Source organism: Camelus dromedarius, chromosome X (genome assembly GCF_036321535.1).
Source record: "Camelus dromedarius isolate mCamDro1 chromosome X, mCamDro1.pat, whole genome shotgun sequence".
In the NCBI taxonomy this organism is placed as follows: Eukaryota; Metazoa; Chordata; class Mammalia; order Artiodactyla; family Camelidae; genus Camelus; species Camelus dromedarius.
In genome coordinates, this window is record NC_087472.1 from 74,202,169 (window position 1) to 74,227,935 (window position 25,767).

The 25,767-nt window shown below is 48.5% G+C and overlaps 1 protein-coding gene across 2 annotated transcripts in view; it reads left to right on the plus strand.

Moving 5' to 3' along the window:
• The window catches only part of FGD1 (FYVE, RhoGEF and PH domain containing 1), a 39,367-nt gene that overhangs the window by 12,249 nt on the left and 1,351 nt on the right, over positions 1–25,767 (plus strand). For both annotated transcript variants that reach the window (XM_064483117.1, XM_031445118.2), the window contains 16 exons: positions 7,047–7,220; positions 7,530–7,707; positions 7,834–8,272; positions 9,536–9,625; positions 10,319–10,467; positions 11,780–11,936; positions 12,046–12,184; positions 18,165–18,223; positions 18,367–18,513; positions 18,865–18,957; positions 19,113–19,192; positions 22,949–22,979; positions 23,489–23,590; positions 23,951–24,076; positions 24,255–24,416; positions 25,524–25,667. In XM_064483117.1, coding sequence (XP_064339187.1) covers positions 7,047–7,220; positions 7,530–7,707; positions 7,834–8,272; positions 9,536–9,625; positions 10,319–10,467; positions 11,780–11,936; positions 12,046–12,184; positions 18,165–18,223; positions 18,367–18,513; positions 18,865–18,957; positions 19,113–19,192; positions 22,949–22,979; positions 23,489–23,590; positions 23,951–24,076; positions 24,255–24,416; positions 25,524–25,667 — 2,270 coding nt within the window. The remainder of the gene's footprint in view (positions 1–7,046; positions 7,221–7,529; positions 7,708–7,833; positions 8,273–9,535; positions 9,626–10,318; positions 10,468–11,779; positions 11,937–12,045; positions 12,185–18,164; positions 18,224–18,366; positions 18,514–18,864; positions 18,958–19,112; positions 19,193–22,948; positions 22,980–23,488; positions 23,591–23,950; positions 24,077–24,254; positions 24,417–25,523; positions 25,668–25,767) is intronic.

Consider the following 25,767-nt stretch of genomic DNA (forward strand, 5'->3'; position numbering starts at 1 on the left):
CCTCGAGTTCCAGAGAGTTCTAAAAGTTCTTGCAATCCCCTCCTGTCTTCGCCCGGCATCCTGCACAGGGCAGAACGTAAACTGGACCAGACAGAACAAAAGGCAGATTCCAGTTCAGGAACTGCTGACCAGTATCGCATGAGCCAACTTCCTGAGGCTGCTCAGGCCTAGAAGAGACTGGGCCCTTCACGGGGTGGAGGAGGGGACCTCCAAAGCTGCCGCCCAAGGGCCAGAGCACATCAGATAGAGCAGGAGGTAAATGGCAGAGGTGGAAGGAGCCTTGAGGACCATCTAACTAAGACATTGCAAAGGGGTGGCCCACAAGTTGAATTTGACTCACAAATTTCATTTGGCCTACTCATTGTTTTTAAAATTAGGATATTTCACATAAAAGCCTGGATTTCTGATTCTTTTGAAATATTGGAAGACCTGAAATTTCAGGGCTCCTTTACTGCAAGGTGACAGAGGGGAGAAGCTGCTGTCCCTACTTTAGGTGAGGCTTATGCTCTCCCATTTACCCCTGTCCTCACCATTCCCTATTGCATTATTGTCCCATTTTACAGAATGTCCTCACTTTACACAAGGGGCCACACTTTACAGAAATGTGCTTCACTTTACAGAAGAAGCCTCACTTTACAAAAGAGTTCCTCCCTTTTACAGAACAGCCTTCTATTTTGTCAAAGAGCCCTTCATTTACAGAAGTCACCCATTTTACAAAAAGGTCTTTATAGAACTCTCCTCACTTTACAGAATGTCCGTCCACTTTGAAGAAAGCGCCTCCGTTTTGTAGAAACTTCTTCCCTTTACAGAAGGGGCCTTCTTTTTATCAGAGAGAGCTCCATTTTACAGACTGTTTCTCCATTTTTCAGGAGGGAAGCGCCTTACTTGCCAGAATGAGTCCCACTTTACAGAAGTGCCTTCACTCTACAGAAGGTGCCTCCATTTTTCTGCAGAATCCTTATGTTCACAAGACCAGTCCACTTCAAGAGAGAAACCTTCAGGCTACACACACAAGGTTCCTGTAGACAGCACCCCTTGCACTTCTGATTCTTGACAGAGCTTTGTGTTTAAACTTTCAGAGAGAACATCTGCCAGGCCAAGCAAGGCCTGGGTACAGTCTGACCGAAAAGGAGGAACAGGGCAGCTGGGCTGGACCTCACATTCAAGGGGCAGGTGGGAAGAGGTGGGGCAGCTACGCCTTTACTCCCTGCTTTTTTTCTCAAGCTGAGGAACTCTCCTTCCCCCACGGAGCTGGCTTGCCAAAGGACACTTTCTTATTTGCTGTTGTTCTTTTTTCTCTACTCCCTCTGTTCTTTTTCCCCACCCCACCACACCCCACCCCACCCCCAGGAATTCCAACTGTCCCAGGGGCCTACCTCAGCCTGGAGAGGCAGAGATCTGGGGGCTGCTGGGAGAAACGTGCACTGGGGGTCAGGAGGCCTGAGTGCTGGGGCTGGCTTCTGCCTGCTCTAGCATCTCATCGGTTCCTCATCATGAGAAGCACGCACATATTCTCCCCATTTTGTAGATGGAGAAATTGGGGTCCAGAGTGGTGAAGCAGTTCTCCAGGTCACCAGGGAGTTAATGGCTGTGATCCAGCCTGGGGCCCTATTAGCAGTCTTGAGGTTAAGCCAAGTCTACAGCTGGAGAAGGGAGATGGGGTGCTGCTGGCCAAGGGAGGGGGAGAGCTGGGAGCTGAAATTCCCGGGAAGAGGTGAGGGTCCAATTCCAGTGGTAATGGGAAAAAGGAGGAGTCTTTGCCCTCAAACTCAGCTAGAGGGTACACCTGCTCTGCCAGTAAGCCCAGAAGCACACACTCAGGGCACCTTTCAAGCAGGGGCATGAAGCGACCAGCGACAATTTTTGGAAGGATTTTTGCTATTTCGGTAACAGTAAGTTGTCATGGGAAAATTCCAAAGTCTGCTATACTTCTTGACACTTATTTTGTTTTTGGTTATATATTTGAATTGAATTGGAATTGGGGAGAGGGGATACCATTGTCTTTTCTCTGCCATCTCGTCTCTAGTAAGAATCCCATCCTGACTTGAAGAGCTGTCAAGGAGAGTGGGGCTGGATTCTGTGTCCGTCTCTAGCTGGGTTTGCTCATGTTTCTTGGTGTGTTGATAGCTCTGTGTTGGGATGCTGCCTGCAGCCTGTGGGTTTATGTATCTGTGTGAAGAGTTTTGTGTCTTTGTAGATGTGCGGTTCTGTTGGCTTTCAAGTTCAACCCACGTTGCTCTGTGGGTGGGTGGGGGGCACTATGCTCTTTCCCTTCTTTGTGTCATGGACTCCCCCAAACCAGGGAGCTGTGATTATTATACTATTTTCCAGACAAGCAAACTGAGGCTCAGATATATGGCGAGGCTTGCCCAGGGTCACACAGCTAGCGAATGAGGCTACTGGGATTTAACCGGGGTCTGTGTGATTCCTGAACCAGATGTTCCTAGTGAAGGCTCCGCAGCACCTTATCCCGTGTAGTCTGGTCAGTGAGTGTCATCACGCCACTCTTCTTAGGAATAGTCAAGTACCACAGGTGTTTAATTATTGATTTTGTTTTTTAATAAATAAGACCAGATTCAAGGTTGTCCCTGAAATAATGTCACTGTCACAAACATTTAGGTGCCTATTACAGGGAAATTAGGTAGAGCCCACAGCTTGTCTGAGGCTTAAATGGACAAGAGTCTGGGGGGCCCTGGCTGCCAGGTGCCACCTCAGAGGCCTGAGTCTGCCTCATTCATTAGAATCCCTTCCTGACTAGGGTTGCTGGAATTCACCACGAAAAAGTACAGTTAGATTTGAACTTCAGTTACACAGCAAAGGTTTTTTAGTATAGCATAATAAATTTTAGTACAAGTATGCATGAGGCATGCTTATACTAAGAAATTATTCATTGCTTATCTGAAATTCAAACTTAGCTGGGCATCCTGTCCCGGGCCTCTCCCTCCCTTGAGTTTCCCAGTCCCGACCGGCTGACCCCCTTGCACTTCCTTAGCCGCACTTAGCCCTTCCTGCATGAGAGTCTCTTGTCTTTGAGATTGGGAGCTCCCTGAGGGTCAGGACCAAGATAGCCCTTCAGCCTGCAGAGAGCTGGTTGGAGCACACACCCTCACGCCCACAGCAGAGACCAGGCAGAGCCCAGGCATCCTGGGATGCCCAGAGTGGGCTTCCTGTCGGCAACAAGAGACCCCTGAGTGTGGTTCTGTGTGCATAAGCTTGTGCTAAGCATGCTGCATGTAGATGTGTGAGCATCTCTGTGGTCCTCACTGGGTCTCTGATTGAAGGCTGTGCACAGTGTATGGCTTGGTACGTTTTTACAAAGTGTCATGGTGTCTGCTCATGTGACTTTCTGTTTGGGGCATGGGTTGGGGCTCTTTGTGGACTCTGCTCTAATGGGCACTGGGGACTCTGGTAAACCCAGTGGTCAAGGGTACAGTGCTAGAGGAGGACCTTGTCAGTATGTAGGTGTGGGTGTGGGTACCTGTGTGAGAGAGAATATCATGGATTATCAACCTTAAATAATGGAATGGAGAAAATCAATGCAGGACCTAACTAGGGGCGGGGAGGTGGAGTATGTGTAGGGGATGGGTCAGTGGGAAGGGCCATGGTACCTAGGGCAGGAGACGGCCTCCCCTGGGAGCTCCTCTAGGAGAGAGGTAGGATTTTCACACACTCCAGCACAGAGTCTACTGGGCTCAGAGCAGGGCTCAGAAATATTGGGGGACCAAACTAAGCCAAGGAGAGCCAGGGTGTAGCATGGTCGTTAAGGGCCAAGAGGCCTAGCTGAGAAATTTCTATTTTCCCTACAGGCAATGGGGAGTCATGGAAGGTTCTGGTGCAGATAAGTGTCATGACCTGAACTGGAGGCCCATCTAGTCACCTGGAGGTGACCTGGAGCCAAGGGGGCCACTAAGGGGAAACATAGGAAGAGACAGGGAAATATAGGCAGAAGGACAGGGACAGGGAACCCTGAAATAGGAGAGGGAGGGATCTTAAATCTTCTTCCCTCAGGGAAGCCCTGCCTGGTTCTTGGCCAGACCTTGTCTCCTGAACTGGAACCCTGTTGCTATAATCTGTGGGCAGGCTTGAGGGTATTGCTCTCACTAGCCACACCAGCTCACAACTTTCTAAAGCACTGGGGCACACCCCTGCCCCTCTGGGTTCCCCTCTTTTCCAGCTTCCTCTTGGAAAGCAGGGTTAAGAAAAGGAGTCCTGTCTAGAATCAGTCTGCTGAAAGTCTGTCACTGATTTGCTGTGTAACCTTGGGCAAGTCACTACCCCTCACACTGCCTTCATCTCCTCATTAGAAAATTGGGTTGACAGTCCATGCCCCTCTCACCTGGGAATCCAGGGTGTCCCTGAATATTCAAATCCCATTCTACAGGGCTGCCTGCAAGGAGGCAGAGAAAGGAGGGACTGTGGGCTCCTGGGTGAGGTGGGTGAGGAGGGAGCAGAGAGTGAGCCAGAGCAGGACCATAGAGGGTGGTATGGTCACCTCATGCTGGGACAAACAGTGGAGAGAGGGAGAGGCCCCAATCAGGGGCCTCGCTGCCCTGTACAGACTGGCTTGCCCAGGGAGGCCCGCCTGCTTTGAGCTGTGGAGACAGGGCCAGCAGGGCACCTCCAGGCCCAACGAGGCAGGCAAGGAGCACCTGGGATCCGGGCACCTATATGTGTATCCCTGAGAGGGGTCTCTGCACAGTGAGGTGCCTGGCTTTGCTCTCTGTGTCTCTGGCCCTGTCAGCAGCTCTCCGCGTCTCTCACTTTCTCTGGCCATGTGTCTCTCGAACTATGTCTCAGCTTGTGCCACCCTCCAAGGTGATTCATCCTCCTCAACCCCACGCCCAGGGGGAGGGCAGGGCAGGACCAGACCAGGATGTGCTGAGCAGGGCAGGGTGAGCAGCCCAGCTGAGCTGAGAGGAGCACCTCCTCCCAGCCAGGACCCTGCCTGCTCAGGTGGGAAAGGAAGTGAGGAAACTACACCCAAAGCCAGGTAGAGGGGTGGGGGAGGGGGGCTCAGCCTGGGACCTGAGGCACCATGTTCCCTCAGGGCTGGGAGGGGACCTTTAGCCTGAGTCCCCTGGGGCCTATGTGACTAGATTATGGCCTGGATGGAGTCAAGGACCCAGGGAAGCTGCTGGAGCCCTGTGGGTTGGGCTACTCCTTCCCTCCAGGACTGGGAGACTTAAAATTCCTTGCTGCTTTCTTTTTTTTTTTTTTTTTTTTGCCTATGTGACCTGGTCTCTGTGTGTGTTGTAGCTGTGTGTTTTTGCACCAGAGACCACATGTGACACCATGACTGTTTAGACTAGGAGGCAAGTGTCATGTGTATGTATACTTGAGCCCCTAAGACACAGGGACACTGTGGACATGTTTGTTTCATTAGTATAACATAGTAAAATTATACCACGTGTCTGCGATTGTGTGTCTGTTTCTGGATACATGGTGGCATGTGACTTTGTGCTGTTTTGACATTGTGTAAGGTTGTGTCTGACGTGGCATAATGACCGTGTAGCTGTAGTCCTGTGACTGTGAACCATTTGCAGGTGTGTGAACCTGCAATACCATATTATCGTGTGTATGACACTCCAATTGTGAGTGGCCTTGCAGTTGTGAGAAACAGTGTAAATGACACTGTATTTCTTTGTGACTCAGTGGATCCCTATTTGAAGACTGTATAAGTGGGTATGTGATGGTAAGTGATTAGGGGATTGTATGAGGCCGTGTGTGAAACGGTAGGTTTGCCACTGTGTGACTTACGTCTTTGTGACTGTGCATGACCATGTTTGCCAGTATGAGGCTGTGTGATAATATGTGGAGTTGTGACTGTGGGTCTCTGTGACTATGTGTGATGAGGCTTTCAGGAGAATGACGGCATGTGATTGGATGTTTGAATTTGTGTGGCCCCACAGTTATGCAAAACAGTATAAATACCACCACATGTTTATGTGACTGAATGGGCCCATTTGTGATTGGTCATGTAGGACACTGTATGACATGGGGTGAGAGACCCTCTGCAGCTGTGCTGGGGCACAACAAAACCGATACCACACATGGGTGGGAGCTCTGGGGGCTCTTGGCTGCCACTCACCCTCTCGTCCTCACACCGGTTTGCTTTCATCCCTCCCTACACGGCAGCCTTGCATGGCTCCCTTCTGCTCACAGGATGGTCGCCCAGCTCCTCAGACTGCCATCCAGAGCCTGCCCTCTCTGCTCTGCCCTGCTGTCCCCCTACCTCCACCCCAACTCCCTGACCTCTCTATTATCTGAAACCCGCCAAAGCTCCCTGCCCAGCCAAGCCTACACTCCTTCCCTCAGGATGTGTCATCCCTGTGGGGCAGGTCCCTCACACCTCCCAGTCTGAAACTTCTCTCCCAAGTGTGACCATCTCCCTCAGGACCAAAGACCCCCAGGTGGGTTTAGGGAGCCCACAGTGAAGGAAGAGGGACAGTGCAGAAAGGCTTCCCTTTTCCTCAATTTTTTGCCTTGTGTTTCAAAGCTGTTCCTGTGACCTGAATTCTGGGTGCTGGCTGTGTATGGGTGTGGAAATAGAGGAGGGTAGGACAGATTAGTAAGAAGCTGGGATTTTAAAAAGCAAAACTTTTGTTCATGAAATAAAATTTCATCATTTTCAGCTATATAAAATTGTAGAAAAGGAAGTCCAGATATCCTTAGAATCTTAAGAAAAACGGTGAAGAATGGTTTAGGCTTAGCAAACTCACTGGGGGTATATAAACTTGTACACAAACTGTAGGATGCTTGCGCCCACCTCCAGCCTAATTAAATTCCCCAATAATAATTCCTGCTGACATACAAGGCATCAATGTACTAATCACAAAGAACTCTTGTCTGTTACTGAAAACAGCCAGCTACAACTCTGGGCCTGCTCTCCATCAGAGGGCTGGAATAGGGGCTTCCCAGAAAGGCAGTGTGGCCAGGAAAAGGGCTCAGTAACCCCGATATTGCAGATACCTGCTAAGACATACAAGTCCCTCATCTCCTTTAGGGTAATGTCAGTTGCTTCATACCCAGTTTCTCCCTTTCTGCAGGGCTGCACCAGGGGAACCGGATCCTGGTTAAAAGTTTGTCCCTCGACCCTGGCCAGAGCCTTGAGCCTCATCCAGAAGGTCCCCAGCGGCTTCGCTCAGACCCAGGTCCCCCCACTGAAACCCCCAGCCAGCGTCCTTCGCCACTGAAGCGGGCACCAGGCCCAAAGCCACAGGGTAAGTGGTTCCAGAGCAGGGCAGAGAAATGGCCCAGGAGAGGGGACAGAGGAGGGGAAAGGTTGGCCAGTGGCAGAGGAGAGGGCTTGTTAGAAGGATAGGAAGCATCATGGTCTAGAGGCAGAGGGCTGTGGCCTGGGGCTAGTGTGCACATACTGGCATCTCATCTCAGGCCGGCTCTGTGTGTCCCTCAGGACAGAGGTGCACACTGGGGTTTTGTGGAGGGGCCTGTGGCCTGGCTATGACAGCAGAGTCCAAACTCAGCTCTTTAGGATCTCTCCTCTCTCTTTTTCCCGCCCATCTCTCTAGTTCCGCCGAAGCCCAGCTACCTGCAGATGCCCCGGATGCCCCCCCCACCTGAGCCCATCCCACCTCCGCCATCTCGCCCACTGCCTGCAGACCCCCGAGTGGCCAAGGGCCTGGCCCCCAGGGCAGAGGCCAGCCCCAGTTCCGCAGCAGTATCCTCACTGATTGAGAAATTTGAAAGGTAAGTCTGGCCCCTGGGGGACTTTGTGGAGGGGAGGGTGGGCTTGGGCTAGGAAGGACAGTTGTAAGACAGGCCTCTCAGCCAAGCTCATACCCTGCCTCCATGTGTGTCCACCACCCACCTCAGAGAGCCTGTGATTGTCGCCTCGGATAGGCCAGTCCCTGGCCCCAGCCCAGGTCCCACAGAGCCAGCCATGTTGCCACAGCCACCCCCGCAGCCATCAGTGTCCCAGCTCCCCGAGGGCGAGGCCTCCCGCTGCCTGTTCCTGTTGGCTCCTGGGCCCCGGGACGGCGAGAAGGTGCCCAATCGGGACAGCGGCATTGACAGCATCAGCTCACCATCCAACAGCGAGGAGACCTGCTTCGTCAGTGATGACGGGCCTCCCAGCCACGGCCTCTGCCCCGGGCCCCCTGCCCTGGCCAGTGTCCCTGTTGCTTTGGCTGACCCCCACCGGCCCGGCTCCCAGGAGGTTGATAGTGACCTGGAGGAGGAGGACGACGAGGAGGAGGATGAGAAGGACAGAGAAATCCCAGTTCCCCCGATGGAGAGACAGGAGTCTGTGGAGGTACTGATCCATGTTCACTGAGAGGCAGGACCGTATGGAGAAACCAGGAGCCTGGCTTTCACACTTGGTCCTTCCCCCAGCTCAGTATTTCTCGAAATAGGGCATTGTTTCCACTTGGAATCTTTGGCTTCCCTGGTCTCTTGGTAACTAAATATCAGTAGCAAACCTGTACCCTGCCCCCCATCACTGTAACTACAAAAAAATGACCATGCATAGTTCCAAATGCCCACTGGGAAAGTTGTTGTACCCTCATCAGAGAACCACTAGCTGGACCTCAGTTTTTCCATCTTGGAGATGGGCATCCTGGTTGGGGATCTTTAAAGTCCTGTTCCAGACAGAAAATCCCCAGATTCAGTAGCTAGGTGGCATTGGGCAAATCTCTACTGCCCCACCACAAGCCTTCTTTGTAAAATGGAAAGTCTCTCACATCCAGAGAGACTTCCAGACAGCTGGCCTCTGGAGAGGCACAAGAGCTTAGAGCCCCCCCCAGGAACCTGAGGCTGTGGGGATGAAGGCTCTCAGCAGCAGGAACCCCTTTCTATGCCCCAGCAGCCTAACACTGCTTCCCAAGGCATCCTTGCACTTTAATTAAGTCACAGCCAGAATACCTGCTTCATCAGAACCCAACTCAAAATTGGGGGCTGAGGTCAGGGACACAAATATGTGTCCAGCAAATAGGCAACTGGGCCAACAGGCAATGAGTTTTCTACATTTTTATACTTTTGTGTTTTCCTTATACCCCAGGCACTCAGCAAGCCTTTGCTGACAGTGAACTGAGTGGCTGAATAAATAACTAACATTTACAGTCTACTTAATCTGTAGTCTGCTATGTTTTCTTTATATTGAATCATCTAGTTGTCACAATTACAAATGGACTTGGGTCCTATTATTATCTGTATATGTAGATGAAGAGACTTAAATACAGAGCGGTTACAGAACTTATGCAAGCTAACAAATGGCAGAGCTAGGATTTGAACCCAGGAAGTCTGACTTCCTAGCCCACACACTTAACCACTACACTATGCTAAATGAATAGAGAGAGCAGATGGCTGGGTGAATGAGTGCATGGCATCAGAATTGAGGGGTGGCCTTTACAATACACTGGAAAGTTAGGGATGAAGCTGTGGGGCTTATGCATCTAGGGATGGGAGGTAGGGTTATCTCGAAGTGGCATCAGGCTTAGGGTAGTATTTGAGCTGTTCTAAGAATTCTGGGGGCTTGGGTACAGGAATATGGACCAATGATTGCCTCTTCTCTTTCCAGTTGACTGTGCAGCAGAAGGTATTCCACATTGCCAATGAGCTCCTACAAACAGAGAAGGCCTACGTTTCCAGGCTCCATCTCCTGGATCAGGTGAATGGCCCCTCAGGGATGCTGGGGCACCAGGACCTGGTAGGTGGGTGCCAAGGAGGAAGTGATATGGCTTGAGCCCAACTCTATCACTGGGGCCAGAATCTAGAGGTGGTAAAGCTCCTCTCTCACCTTGACCCTCATCCTGTCCCTGAAGCCAACCCTGATGAATGACCCCAAACTTGATCTTTGTACCAACCCTCATTCCTAACCCTGAGCAGGTATACCAGCCCTGACTGCAACTCTGACCCAGATCCTCAATTAACCCCTGGCTGTGAACCAGACCCTGACCCTCATTCTAACCCTGGCCCTATTCCTGACCCCCAAATCCACTAGAATCCCTAAGGGTAGGAATTTTTCTCTGCTGTGTTCACTGCCTGGCACACAGTAGGCATTCAAAAAGATTTGTTAAATGAATGGATCTAATTCTCTCTGACCCTGAGTTGAATTCTGACCTTGACCCTAATCTTGACTTCTCCTTGTTCCAATGCCTACCTCCAGATCCTAACCTTGACAACTTGAAATCCAACCCCACATATAAGCCTAACTCCATTCCCTCTCTCCTCAGTCTCAAAACCAGTGCTGATCCCAAAGCTCCACAGAGTTGCCCACAAACACTGCCCTCACCTGCAAACTGCCCCTTTGCCAGCCAAGCCCAGACCCCTCTGGGCTGAGCACCACTGCCCTGCCCCACAGGTGTTTTGTGCCCGGCTGCTGGAAGAAGCTCGGAACCGCAGTTCCTTCCCGGCCGATGTTGTCCACGGCATCTTCTCTAATATCTGCTCCATCTATTGCTTCCACCAGCAGTTCCTGCTGCCTGAGCTAGAGAAGCGCATGGAGGAATGGTGAGGGACCCCTGACCTAAGCCGTCTACCCTCCTGTCCACTTGCCTGCCAAGCCCAGGCCAGATGTGTGCTCCAGAGTTCATTCTTGCCTGCCCTCTCCCCTCACTGCCTTTCACAGAAAGAATCAGGCCCAAGCTCTGCCTTCTAGGCCCTCCCAATCTAATATGAAATGCTGATCAGGACTCAGAAAATTACAACAGAAATAGCAAAGCCCTAAAGAGTACGAGGTTAGGAGCCAAATCAGCTGGGTTCAAATTCCAGCTCCACCAATTGCTAGCTTTATGATGTTGAGCAAGTTTCTTAAATTACTGTGCTTCAGTTTCTTCAGCTGTGAAATGAGGGTAATAGTAAGGTTTATTTTAAGTATTAGATACATGTAGAGAGCTTAGAACAGTATCCAGTATAAAATAACTGCTCAATGAATGTGAGCTATTGTTATTTTATCAGTGCTATGATAGACCTGAGAATGGGAGGCTATGGGAATCCAGATAAAGGCACCAAACCTAACATGGGGCTTAAAGAAGGATTCAGGGAGGAGGTGATGTCTGAGCTGAGTCCTGAGGTTGAAGGGCAAGGTTTATCCACAGTCTCCCAGCCTCCAGGCTCTCCTCTTTCAATTCATCCTTTAGAGTCTACACCACCTAAACAATAATCAGACCATGTCACTTCCTGCTTAAGTCATCTCCACATGCTCCCCACACCCACAGGATAAAGTGTGTCCGCCTTACCAGACTGACCACAGACAGCTGGCATGAAGTCACTTCCTACATCTCCCCAACTACTGTGACCACTGAGGGCTGAACCAGGGCTGGTTCTTGTGGCTCCTCCAGCAGAGTGACCAATGAGGGCTGAGACCAGGTTTGGTCCCATGTGTCCTCCAGGAGACCTCGACTCCTGAGGAGTGTGACTAGGCCTGGTTACTTTGCCTCCCCTACCTGACAGTGACCGTCTCAGGGCTCAACTAAGTGTGACTCATTTGTGTTCCCCAGAATCACCCAGCACAAAGCTAGGCACAGCATCAATAATCAGTATAGAAAGTGGCCCTTGCAGTGAGGTCAGAGCGGGTGTTCTAGGATATGTCATTCCTTGTAGTCAAGCAGCACAGAGTTGGGGTGAGTGGCAGCCCAGGCCATGGTCTCAAGTCAAGCTGAGCCTTTTGGTCTAGTTAGTCTATAACATAGGCAGCATTTCCAAAAGAGCAGGCTGGCTGAGAAGTAGATTTCCAGGACTGAGATGAGAATGGCCTATAGGGTGGGGACACTCTGGGGGACAGGGGTCAGCAGGACCATGTTAGCCTCTGCTTCCACTCCAGGGACCGCTACCCACGCATCGGAGACATCCTGCAGAAACTGGCACCCTTCCTCAAGATGTATGGCGAGTATGTGAAGAACTTTGACCGGGCCGTGGAACTGGTCAACACCTGGACAGAGCGCTCCACCCAGTTTAAAGTGATCATCCATGAGGTGCAGGTAAGCAGTGAAGCTAGATCGGGCCAACTGGGGAGGAGAGATCTGCAAGGACCTGGTGGGGGGGTGGTCTTTGACCAGACCTGAGCTCCCCTGCTTCTGTCTGTTCCAGAAGGAGGAAGCCTGTGGCAACCTGACGTTGCAGCACCACATGCTGGAACCCGTGCAGCGCATCCCCCGTTACGAGCTGCTTCTCAAGGACTATCTGTTAAAGCTGCCCCATGGCTCCCCAGACAGCAAGGATGCCCAAAGTGAGTACACACAACTGGGCCCTGCCCCAACCCCCTACCCCAAGACTTAACTCACAGTATCAGCCTTCCATTGCCACGTAATTGTGATCTCAATAGATCTGTAAACTGAAAGGCCTACATTGAGGGTCTAGAATAAGACCCCAGGATGATCCTCCAGGTTAAGATCTGCCTTAGCACCCAGACAGAACATTCAGGAGTCCCCCAGTCTAAAGTTTCCTGCTGGAACCCCAGAGTTTGAGGGGCATATCCAGAATGGTCCCCTGAAGGGAGCCATCTGTTTCTTAGACTGAGAGACCTAGACTTGTCCTCAAATGAAATTGTTCCAAGTCCAAAATGAAACTGAGTCTAAACACCCAGGGACTGAGCCCTGTTTACTGAATCTCCACAGCTGAGCTCCCCAGAAAGAGACTTGTCTCATCAAGCCCCTGACTTTCCAATCTCTACATTTAGAGCTCTCCTCCATGTCCACCAACCACTACCTGGAACGATCCTTCCCGAAGAACCTCCAAGTCTGATCAGAACCCCACTGAATTACCTTTCCAGAACTGAGCTCCCCAGACCAGACCTCATATTTTCTGCCTCCCAGATTTGGATCTCTAGGCTGAGATACCACCTCCCTAGATGAGTCCTCACACACTGAACCACTAGAAAAGTGTTTCATTCTGATTCCTTCAGTATGAGACGCACCCCTCGGGGTCACACCCCAAGAGTGCTCCCCAGAGTCTCCCCAACTTTCTCTCCCCAGACTGTAATTTTCATTCATTCCTTTATTAACATAACAGCTATTTACTGAGCACTTCAGTGTTCTGTGCATTGTCCTAGGCACAGGGTATAATGGAGATGAACAAGACAGACAAGGTCCATGATCTCAGGGGTGTATTCTAGTTGGGGAGACTGACAATAAACAAAAGTCATAAATAAACAGGAGAACATTAGATAGGTGTTATGCATCATTCAGAGAATAAGAGAGTGATGTGACTGACCAGGGGGTCTACTTTAGACTGAGTGACCTCTCTGAATAGAAGATATTTGAGTCAAACTCAAATATGAAGAAGGGAGCCACGTGCTGAGTAGGGAGAAGCACATTCCAGGCAGAGGCAATAGCAGGGGCAGGGTTCCTAAGCGGAGGAGAGCAGCTTGCAAATCTCTGGACCAACAGGAGGACCAGTGTGATCATGACCAGTGAAAGTAGAATGGTGGAAGAAATAGGGTTGGAGAGAGGAACAAAACTTTGAAGGCCAAGATAAGTAGATGGATTTTATTCTGAGTGCAGTGAGTAGCCACTGGAAGGTTTTGATTAGGATCACTTGGGGAGCAAGAAAGGGAGCCAGGAGACCAGTTAGAAGCATTTAACAGTAATCTAAGTGAGAAAAGTTGGCTTGGATGAGGATGGTAGCCATGGAAGTAGTGAGTTGTGGTTGGATTCAGAATATATTGTATTTGAAAGTCGCACTAAAAGAACTGGGGTGAATGGGGGTGGGGCTTGGGAGAAAGAGTAAAGAATGACTAACAAGATTTTTGGCTGGTGGTGATGGTTCCTGAGATGAGGTTAGGAGTTTGATTTGGGGCATGTTCAAAGAGAGCTGCCGGTTAGGCAGTTAGATGGGTCTAGAATCCCAGGGAGAGAGATTTGGATGTCAGTAGCACATAGACAGGATGCAAAGCCGTGAGGCTAGCCACAATCACCAACGGATTAAGTGTAAATGGAGAAGAAAAGGGGCCAAGGACAAAACTGAGGAATGTAGAATCAGCAAAGGAAACTTAGAAGGAGCAGCCCTAAAGGTAGGAGGAAGACCAGGAAAGTGTGGGGTCATGGAAGCCACAAGAGTCGGGAGCAGACAGTTGTGTTCACTGCTATGTCCACTACACAAACAGCCCCTTCCACCCCACAAGACGGGGCACTTGGCTACCAAGACCGGACTTCTAGAAAGCTAGGACCCTAGAAAGTCTGATAGCTGAACTCTATAGACATCTGCAGACTAAGTGCCTCCTTCCTCTCCCCAAGAGAGTCCCCACTGTGGTACTAGGATGAGCTACACAACGTAAACCTCTAGAAAAAGCCTTCCAGAGTGATTTCCCTGGGATCAGCGCCATGGACTGACATCCCCAACTTGAGCCCTCAGGCTGAACCCAGTCTGAGGTCCCAGTTATAGATCCTCCACATTGGTTTCCCCAAACCAAGATCCCCAGATTGGGCCTCCAAAATGCTCTCCCCACCCTGGGCTCTGAGAATCGGTTCCCAGTCAGAGCCCTCAGTCTGAGGTCCCAGAGGGAGATGCCCCCCAAAAGAGCTTCCCAGTCTGATCTTGGCCATTCTCCAGATGGGGATTGCCAAACTGAGGACCCTAGATTAACTGCCCCCCAGTTTATTATTGTCCCTCACACTGAGACTTCTAGCCTGAGCCCCAAAGACTGACTCTCAAGATCCATCCCGCAGACTGACAGCACTGAGCCCTCAGACTGAATTCCTAGAGTTCCTTAGTGTGAATGCCAGAGGGAACCCTGAGATTCAGCTGCCTAATTTGAGCTCCAGAGATGTCAGATTGTGTCCTCCCTAGCCCAAGTCCCACAGAATGAAGGACCCTATTTTCCACCCTGACCCCCCACTGAGTCCTTAGACTAATGCCCTAGATTGTCCTCTAAATAAAGCTACCCACTCCAGGTCTGATCTTCCCAGTCTCAACTTCCAGACTGATTTCTCCCAGACCGAGGCCCCCATTTCCTACCTCCCACACTTGGATTCACGGATTGAGATTCCCAGGCTGAGCTCAGCAGAATGAAGTCTCCAGACTGAGCCCCCTACTGCGACCTGAGAAGGACACCTCACTGCTACATTGAGTGTCCACATTTTATGTCCTCTGACTGTGGTCCCCAGAAGAAGCCTCCCATCTCATTTCTCCACTCAGAGCCCATGAAGTCTAGAATCACATGTCCACCTTAAGCTTCCAGGACTGAGTTCTGCAGTTTTACTTCCACACTGGATTCCTACCGTGACATTCCCAAACTGAAATTCCCCAACTGAGTTCCCTGAACTGGACCCCCAAAGTGAGCCGCCAGTGTAATCTCCATAGACTAGGCCGCAGATAGTCCCTTTTACCAACTGTGTATCTCTGGCAAGCTGCTCAGCCTCTTGGCCTCAGTTTTCTCAGGTGTAGAGTGGGAATGATGATACCTACCTCATAAAATGGTTTTAAGGATAAATGAGATAATCCAGGTAAAGCTACTAGCACAGTGCCTGGCATGTGGTAAAAGCTCAATAAATGTTCGCTGTTTTTATTACTGAATGGCTGATCCCCTCCATATGGAATGCCCCCAAATTCACCCCCCAGATGGAATTCACCTAAGTCCCTGTTTTATACCAATCTCAGTCCTACCTGCATCCCTAAAGTGAACCTCAGAGCTTGAGCTTGGCTGATGGAGCTCCCCACACAGAGCACAAAGATGAACCCCCAGAAAGAACTTCTCAGTCCAGTTTCCTGAGCTGCTCAGAATGAGAATCTCTGAATGAGAGCCAGCCCGAGATGTGCTCACTAATCTCCCCAGCCCACGATCTATTTTTTTTCTTTTGCCCCTCAGACTAAAATCCCCAGGGAGAGCCCCAGAAAGTGCCTCAGGTCTGAGCCCCACTGAATCATATCTCTGGTTCCTCAGACTGACTCCCTTACTCTACTGAACTCTGAACTCTGAACTCTGGATCCTAGCCTGGGCTCCCCTAACCAGGCCACCTGAAACTCCTGGCCTGAGCTGCCTACCCTGAGCCCAAGATTGAACTCCAAACCAAGATCCCAGACTGCCAAGCCCAGACTAGGCCCCACCAGAGCTTCCAGGCTAAGTTCCTACATAAAGCTCCCCAAACTGTACTCCCTCACCTAAACCCCTAAATGAAATCCTAGACTGACATCCCCACACTGAATCTCTAGGAAGAGCCTGCACACACTGGACCCCTGGAAATGCCAGTCTGTACCCCACTCAAAACATCTCCAGACAGAGTTTCTGATAGCAAAGCTTCTAGTCTGAGGCCAGTGGCCTCCACAGGCCTGAACTTGTCTGCCCACAGCTTGCCAGAGTTTTCATCCTGTCCCCTTCCCTGGGCAACTCCTACCTCCACGGCCCAGCAGGCTCCTTGCCCTGGGGTCGGGAAGATGCAGAATACTTAGGAGAAAGGGTGGCTGGGAGGTCAGCCCCAGCTGATGTCAGCTCTGCTGCCTCCCAGGCATAGGGCCTAGGGCCACCACCACTTCTCTCTGGGTCTGTTTCCTCATTGGACAAACAGGGCACAATCACACCTATCTTGCAGGGTTGTTGTGAGAATTGGAGGAGTTAATCTATGCAAAGCCTCTGTTCTGGAGCCCTGGAGAGGGTGGTGGGACCTTGGCCCCATCCTAGGGAGCTCCTAGTCTACTGAGGGATGCAGATGTATAAATACACAATGAACACACCATGTGACTGGAGGGACAGAGGGGAGCAAAGGGGAATGTGGGAACCCAGACAGGATCCTAAGCAAGCCTGGGGACTCAGGACTGGCTTATTGGAGGAGGTGAGCTGAGTCCAGAAGACTGAGTTGGCCAGATGCAGCAAGACAGGACATGTTTAGGGAGCTGCAAGTGAAGAAAGCTGGAGAGGTCAATGGAAGCCAGATCATCAAGGGCTTTGAATGCCAGGCTAAAGGGCCAGGTTTTTACCCCGCAGGCATAGGGGAACCATTGACAGATGTGGACAGAAGAATGACAGCAAGCTGTGTGTGAGAAAGCTCCCGCTGGCAGCTAGGGTGGAAGAGGGCTTGGAGATTGGAGACTGGCACCTGATAGGCCTCAGCTAGGTTTGGGGCCACAGATCTTGAGCACCAAGACTTGGTCATGGAGAGAGAGGCTCCCAGGAAAATAACACTTGGTTTGCCAACCAAATGGACCTTCTTCAGAAGCACCTGTGCTCCCCCATTACAGGCATATTTTCTGAGTGGGAAAAGCCAGCACCATACAGACAAGAGTGGGGTGCAGAGCAGCTGGGCCTCAAGCATGGGCAAAATTTGTTAGTGTGTGGAGAAGTATAGGGATTTATTTCAGGATTTTTTTTCCTGCTGATACCTGGTCACAGTAGGAAATATGGAAATACAGGAAAGCTTAAAGAGGTAGGAACGAAAATCACCTATGATACGAGCCCCCAGAAAATAAGCACAGAGAACACTTTGACATATTTTCTTCCTGGTGTTTTTTTATACATGTATATTTGCAAAATTGAGGTCATTCGGTACATACAAGATTATATTGCTTCCTTTTCTTAAAAATATCCTGAGCATTTCATAGATTATGAAAAAAGAACATAAGCATCATTTGTAAAGGTAGTTTAGGTTGCTTAGTATTCCATTATATGAATGCACATTAATTTATCTAACTGAACCCCTACAGTTAGACATTTCTGTTTCTGGCTTGACACTGTTCTAAACACTACTGCAATGAAAGTGTATTTGTACATAGAATGTGTATTTTTTTAGTGTAAACTCCTATAATCAGAATTATTGAGACAAAGAATAGGATCATCTCTTTGTTTCTTTATATGACTTTTTTTCTGATTACAAAAGTAATACATGTTCTTTGTCAAAAATGTGGAAAATACAAAAAAATCTAAAGACAATAAAAAACCACCCATAGTCCCACCATCCAGAGACAACTGTTAAACATGGGTGTGTTTCTTTCTAGTTACATATGTGACCATTGTTGTTTTTCAAATGGTAATAATAATCTTGTTAAGCTTGTGTTTTATTGGCTACCAGGTATTCCATACATTTTGATTCTGCTGCTGTGACATTAATTGAGTCAGTTTCTGGTTTAAAGTGATATTGCTCTAAGAACATCTTTGAGGCTGGCACTTTCTGGGATGGGGAGGGTATGGTCAGGCCAGGAGGAGGTATTCAAGGAGCATAGAAGCTCCCAAGAGCCCTTTCTCTGCTAGTCCCCCATCTGACCTCTCACTCTGCCCACAGAGTCTCTGGAGCTGATAGCCACAGCAGCAGAGCACTCTAACGCTGCCATCCGCAAAATGGTGAGTGGCCCTTCTAGCCCCTGCCCTTTCTTGGCCAGCCACCTATCTCTGGCTCTGTCCTAGATGTGGGGCTTATGACTTGTGGACATCTGAGGGGAGGCCAGCACCCCAAACCCTGCCTTTGACTCACTGTCTCCCGCCAGGAGCGAATGCACAAGTTGCTGAAGGTATATGAGCTGCTGGGGGGTGAAGAAGACATTGTCAGCCCCACCAAAGAGCTCATAAAAGAAGGCCACATCCTTAAGCTGTCAGCAAAGAACGGGACCACTCAAGACCGATACCTCATACTAGTAAGTGCCATGGGTAGGGTTGCAGGTGGGCCCCCCCGGCCCCCGACATTGACCTGGTACTTGCTCAAGGCTCTACTTCCTGCTAGCCAGTCTTTCCTCTAGTAACTTATTGTATTTTCACTACCTATACTAGGAATGTTTTCTTCTACTTTATAGATATGTAACTAAGACTTAGAGAGATGTGACTTGGCTCTTTCCTTGCAAACTTTGTGCCTGATCTGAACTGTGTTTTCTCCAGCTATTGTCTTGAGTCCCCAGCAGTAAAGCCTCAGGAGTCCTCCAGGGGAAGGGAGCTGGGCCACACCCCTCCTGGATCCTCCACACATACATTGTAAACCTTTTCCTTCCTAGTTCAACGACCGCCTCCTTTACTGTGTGCCCAGGCTGCGGCTCCTTGGCCAGAAGTTTAGCGTGCGGGCACGCATCGATGTAGATGGCATGGAGGTGAGCACCAGGAGGTGGAAAATGGGGACCTGGAGTGGGGCCTTGGCTCTGGGAGGAACAAAGACATTCGTCCCCAAGCGTGTGCATGTGTGCAGAGGGAGGGGGCGCTGTGGAGCTCGGTAGGCCTCACAGAGCCCCTTTCTCCCTCCACTCAGCTAAAAGAAAGCTCCAACCTCAATCTGCCTCGGACCTTCCTGGTGTCAGGAAAGCAGCGCTCCCTGGAGCTCCAGGCCAGGTACTTGCCCTTGCCTGAACCTTCCCTCCAGCCCCCTCTTCTCTTCAGATATGCTGAGGCATCCTAGGCCCAGCACCAGGAGACAGGCTACCTCCCTAGAGGAGAGGCTATTCTAGAGAACAGGTGGGCACCTTGCCCCAAAGATGCTTGCTCTTCTGATGGGTTTTGTTAGAGGAGGGGGAAGAATAAGATAGTAATCCAAACATGAATAACAACAACACAAATAATTTATTGTAGACTCAGAGATTTAAGAGAAATAATGGCCAAATGCAACACGTGGTGTGAAAGGAACCTGGTTTGAGAAAAACAGCCATAAAAGACATTTGTAAGACAATAGGGAAAATCCTAAGTGTGAACTGGGCATTAGCTATTGGGGCATTATTGCTAACTTTCTCAGGTGTGATAATGGTATAGACAGATACAAGAGAATGGCCCTTTTTTTTTTTGGTGATATATGCTGAGGATTTAGTATCATGATATCAATAATTTATTTTTACATGGTTTATCAAGCAAAAAATATATACATATATACATATACACAAACATATATACCTACATATATAAATATATTCATATATTCATATATATGAAGTAAATATAGCAAAATATTTTAAGGTTTGCATCTATATAGTGGGTGTATGTTTAATGTACGTGTGCTATCCTGTCTACTTTCTGTATGCTTGAAATTTTTCATAATAAAAAATTTTTAAATAATAACAAATCTTAAAATAATGCCCAACCACTTAACAAAGGGACTTTCATATCCATCCTCTACTTGGATGATTATTATAATAGCTCACATGTAATGAAGACTTGCTCTTATGCCAGGCAGTTTTAAGTTAATTTTAATTTAAAACAATTTAAGTTTAAATTGACTAACTGAATTCTTAAAACAACCTTTGAAGTAGCCACTGTTACCATCAACCCCATTTTACAGATGAGGAAACTGAGGCACAGAAGTGTTTCATACTCTGCCCCAAATCCCACAGCTGGAAAGGAGCAGAGCTGGAATGGGAGCTCATGTTGCCTTCTGAGGGCCCAGGTGGTAGGGTATCAAGGTCATGGTCAGGGCCAGAGAATGGATGCACATGGGTAGATGATCTGCTTCTGACAGGCTACAAGAAAGTGAGAAATGAGAGTCAGAACCCTCATTGCTGGGACTGTGGAGGCAGGAGACAAAAATGAATGTGGGCTAGAGGGTGTCCTGGAAGAATAGAGAGGGAGTTGGGTTTGATGCTCCAGGAGACTGAGAGAGCATCACAGAGGCCTGTGGCCAGGAAAGTGAGAACAAAGCCAACAACGGGCACATCCAGGGAAGGTAGGTGTGGGTCCCAGTCAGGCCTCAGTAGAACCTAAATGACAAGCCCTGTGACTGAGACAGGTCATCTGCTGGGAGGAAGAGAAGGTGGGGGCTGCAGAAGGATGCTGGACCCAGAAGGCTGCACCAAGCAGTGCAGGGTTTCCTCCTAGTGGCAGAGGGAAGGAATGGACAGTTTGCTCTGCCTATGCTTCTGCTGCCCTTTAAAAAGTTTTTTTTTTAATGAAAAATTCCAAATATTCAGAAAAGTACAAATACAACAAACACTCGTATGCCCACCACTTAAACAACTGATTCTCACCTTTGGTGACACATAGGAATCAGCTGAGGAGCTTTTAAAAATACTGATTTCTGGGACCTACCCCTGGAGACTGATTTAACTTATCTGGGGTGTAGCCTGAACATGGTGGGGGTTTAAAAACTCCCCAGATGATTTTAATGTGTGTACCAGGGTTTAGAACCACTGACTTAGGAGTCAGTATATATTTTGCTATGTGTATGTATATGTGTATGTGTATGTGGGTGTGTATATATATATATATATATATCTGAACTATTTTAAAGTAAGTTACAGACATAACACTTCACCCCTGTATATTTCAGCATGCATTGCCAAAAACACTACTGTGGCTCTTAAAAATCAAAAGCAATATTGTTCAGTGCAAAGTTAGAAGTTAGAAAATACAGATAAATTAGAAAAAGAATTTTTTAAAATGAATACAAAAGGATTAAAGTAAAATCCCCTAGAGTTGTACCACCCAGAGATAATCAGCGCTGATGTGTTGGCAGAACCCCTTTCAGGCTTCTCCTCTGTTTGCATATGTAAACACACATATAAACACACAATGTTTTCTTTCCATATTTTATTATGAATATTTTCCAAAATACAGAAAGGTTTAAAGGATTTTACGGTGAACACCCATAATCACACCATATAGATTCAACAAGTGTTAACATTGTGCTGTATTGACTTTATCACAAATCCATTCTTTCACCCATTCACCAGTCCATCTGATTTTTTTAATGCATTTCAAAGTAAGTTGCAGACAGCACTACTCCTCACCCCTGAAGACTTTGGCATGCATCTCATTAACTGGAGTCCAGTATTTGTTTCAGGTCTCCTCCTTTTTCTCAAGGCAAAATTTTCATAGAGTAAAATGCACAGGTCTTAAGTATACTATGGATGAATTTTGACAATTGTAAAAACTCATGTCACACAAATTTTTAAACAAAAAGGGAATGTTGTGTGTATTTTTTATATGTTGTTTTAAGTTAACATATTAGATACAGCTTTCTCGATTAGAAAATCTTTACATCATGTAAGTTGTCTGGCAGTAGTGATACACTATTTTTTTTTAACCTGATCCCTTGTTGTTGGACACATAGATTGCTTCTAATTTTTCTCTACAACAAATAGCATTGCAATAGACATTCTTGTAGCTATATATTGACTCATATCCTTAATTTTTCATGAAGTGGTTCTAAGGATATAGTCAAACTTTCATATTAGAAAAATACTTTTGATGTCTGTACTGTAGATGTGGAAGGAGATGAGCAGAGGCCAGGCAAGAGTCAGCCAAGAGGCTGGATCTTATTCCTAGCAAGCAGCTGATGGGGCTGCACTGGGGTGGAGGCCTTGGAGACTGTAGGGCAGACAGGAGAGTTGGGGAAGGCAGGCAGAGGGAAGGGCTGACACACTGACTGAGTGCCTAGTATACCAAGGATTGTGCTGGGCACTTTACACATCACCTCAGTTACTGCTCAGAACAACCCAGACTGATAATTATCGTATCCATTTTATTATTATTATTATTATTATTATTATTATTATTTTATTTTATTTTATTTTATTTTATTTTATTTTATTATTATTATTATTATTATTTTGTATCCATTTTACAAGTGAAGAAAAAAATAAACTGCCCTCCTTTCTCAAACTTGACATTCCAGCACCAGGGAACTATTTATGGTTTCTTGTATGTTTCATACTCTTACTCATACACCTCACGCTTACCCCTCTACCTGAGGGCTATTACCTCCTTGAGAAAACCTTTCTTAGTAGCCCCCATTCAAACTCCAGCCTGGGACAACTCTCTTCTGGATTCCTCAGCCCTATTTTCCTTCTGTCACAGCACTGATCCCCTGAATTGTCCCTGCTTGTCTCCCCCCTAGACCATGAGCTCCTTGATGGTAGGGTCCTGACACCCAAGTTCTTAGCGCACGGTTTGAAAAATATTAATAACTATTGAATAAATAAACTCAGACATGTGAAATGACTTGCCTAAGGTCACACAAGTAATAAGTGAAGAAGCAGAGAGTCAAACCCAGGTCTTTCTGACTCCAAAACACTTGCTCTTTACCACTCCAGTTGCTTTTGATTGGCCTGCCTAACCCAACATCTTTCTTTCCCTCCCTGACCCCCAACCTCCCCACCCAAGGACTGAGGAGGAGAAGAAAGACTGGGTCCAGGTAACATCCAAGAAGGCTCTGTGGTAGGGGGCTGGAAGAGCACTAACAGGTCTCCTAGGGGGTGGTGGATTCTCCCCTAAAATTCACATCTGACCAGAATGGGCCTGAACACCTGCCTTCCAATGAACGTTACCATGCCCATTTTACAGATAAGCAAACTGAGGTCCAGAAAGTAAGCAGAAACTCACCAATTCGTCCTTTAGAAAGCTGGCTCCTCTGAGGGTGTAACCCCATTGAGTTAAGCCCTGTAAAACCTTAATCCCAAATAGAAGCCAGGAAGCCCTTCTGAGGTTTTTTTCAGCCACTGATCCCCCTTCCCCATTTCATAAAGAGAACTGAGACCTGGATTTGGAGAGACTTGCCCAAGGTCATAGGCCTAACAAGGGGAAGAGGTACACCTAGAACCCAACTTTTCTGACTCCAGGCTAGGTTATAGGATGGTGTGATGAGGGTGGAAATGGGTGGATTTTGAGGTGTTCTGACCTCTTATTTCTTACACCTCTGCCCAGGCCATCAACTCCACCCTCCTGAAGCATGAACAGACGCTGGAGACCTTTAAACTGTTGAACTCAACAAACAGGGAAGATGAAGACACCCCCCCCAACTCTCCGGTAAGAGTCCCTACCACCTCCTCCTGCACTGGGACCCCTTCTAGGCCTCCAAGTCCTCACCTTACCTCGAGATGCTCCTCTCCACTTCCCAGAAAGTAAAGACCAGAAAGGCAGTGCATGACCTCAGAAGCAAAGTTGGTAGGGCCACAGGGAAATAAATCACTGGGGAAACAAAGGCCCAGAAAGTACTGACTTGTCTTCAGTAGCAATGAGGTAGAGCAGAGCCAGGACTCAAAGGCAGGTCTTCTGAATATTATCTGCTGCCTCCCAGTGATGATCCAAGCCTTGGGGCAGGGGCAAGGGCTGAATGAACTGGACTGGGGAGTAGCTGTCTCTGACCTGGGACCTGGCTCTCTCCAGAACGTGGATCTTGGGAAGCGGGCACCTACGCCCATCCGAGAAAAGGAAGTCACCATGTGCATGCGCTGCCAGGAGCCCTTCAATTCCATCACCAAACGCAGGCACCACTGCAAGGCCTGCGGGCATGTGAGTGTTGGGAGGCAGGGGCCGAGCTAGGGAGTGGACAGGCTGGCAGCCTGAAGGCCCACTTGTGAGTGGGCACCCTCTAAGTGGGGGGAGGCTGCGAGTCTGCTGTGGGAGTTGGCATACCGAAGCAGGAAAGGCTCGCTGGAATCAGGCTGTTCTTGCCCACTTGCCACCCCAGGTGGTTTGTGGGAAGTGCTCCGAGTTCCGGGCCCGCCTTGTCTATGACAACAACCGCTCCAACCGTGTGTGCACTGACTGCTACGTGGCCTTGCATGGGGTGCCCGGGAGCAGCCCTGCCTGCAGCCAGCATACACCCCAGCGCCGGAGGTCCATCCTGGAGGTAAGAACCAGGTCCCCAACTAACCCGTCCACATCGTCCAGATGGGCCCCACCCAGTGTGACTGAAGCCTGGGCATCTCTGAAACCTTAGGAGTCCATGTGCATCCATTGAATAAGTGACCCAGGCTTAGAGTGAGTAAAATGAGTCCAAGGATGAATAAAAGAGTAATTTTTATTTAAGTGCTTTAGACATTTCATCTTCACCATAATTTATCAGAGTCCAGAGTGCTACCCTTCACAGTAATTTATCAATGCTATTACTATCCCTATTTTACAAACAAGAAAACTGAGGCCCAGGGAGGTTATCTGCCCAAGTTACATAGCCAGTTAACTGGCAGAGCTGGGATTTTTTTTTTTAACAAGTTACCCTTTTTAATTACAAAGTAGGATATGTGCACTGAAGGAAATTAGACAATATAAACAAAAATAATAAAAATACCATATTCCTTCAACCTAGAGGTTACCACTATTAACACTTGTGCTTCCTATCTTTCTAGGTGTGTGCACATATGTACATTTTTGGTTTTTTTTTTAACTAAATTAAGGTTTTTAATACTTAAAGAATGTTTACTCTGTGTCAGACTCTTCTAAGCACTTTGCATATATTAATTCATTTAATCCTTACAATAGCCCCCAAATGCTCTTCCAAGTAAGTGTATTTCCATCTAGGGCTGTGATCGCTACCCACCCACCCATCCCTTTAACTACAATGCTAGTTTGCCTCTCACTGAGTGTAGGGAATGGATGTGATGAAAGAAGGAAAAAAGATCAAGTGTAAATGCGTAAATGACTTGTGGAATAAATGGACTGGTGGAAGAAAGAATGCCTGACTGGCATTTAGGTGTCTCTGCTGAGAGCTATACACCATCCCACCAACCCTTAGAGGCAGCAGCCGTGGCCTGAGTCCAGCAGACAAGCCTGGCTTTGAATCTCGACTCTGACTCACTGGGTGACAATGGGCAAATCACTCCTGCCACCTGAGCTTCAGCGTCCTCTGAATATTGAACATGGGAATAGCAATCCCTAAGCTAGGGGGGTGTTGAAGCCAAAAGGAGCCAGGCTAGGCCTCCTATCAACATTGATGCCCTCTCCATGTCTCTGGCCACAGAAACAGGCCTCAGTGGCTGCGGAGAACAGCGTCATCTGCAGCTTCCTGCACTACATGGAGAAGGGCGGGAAAGGCTGGCACAAGGCGTGGTTTGTGGTCCCTGAGAACGAACCCTTGGTGCTGTACATCTATGGAGCCCCTCAGGTGTGCATCCTATTCCTTCGGGTCCTTTCAGCCACCTGGAAAAACCAGGCTGTTCTCTTTCCCCTGGTCCTTGAGATCTCCTTGGCCTTGGAGGATAAGG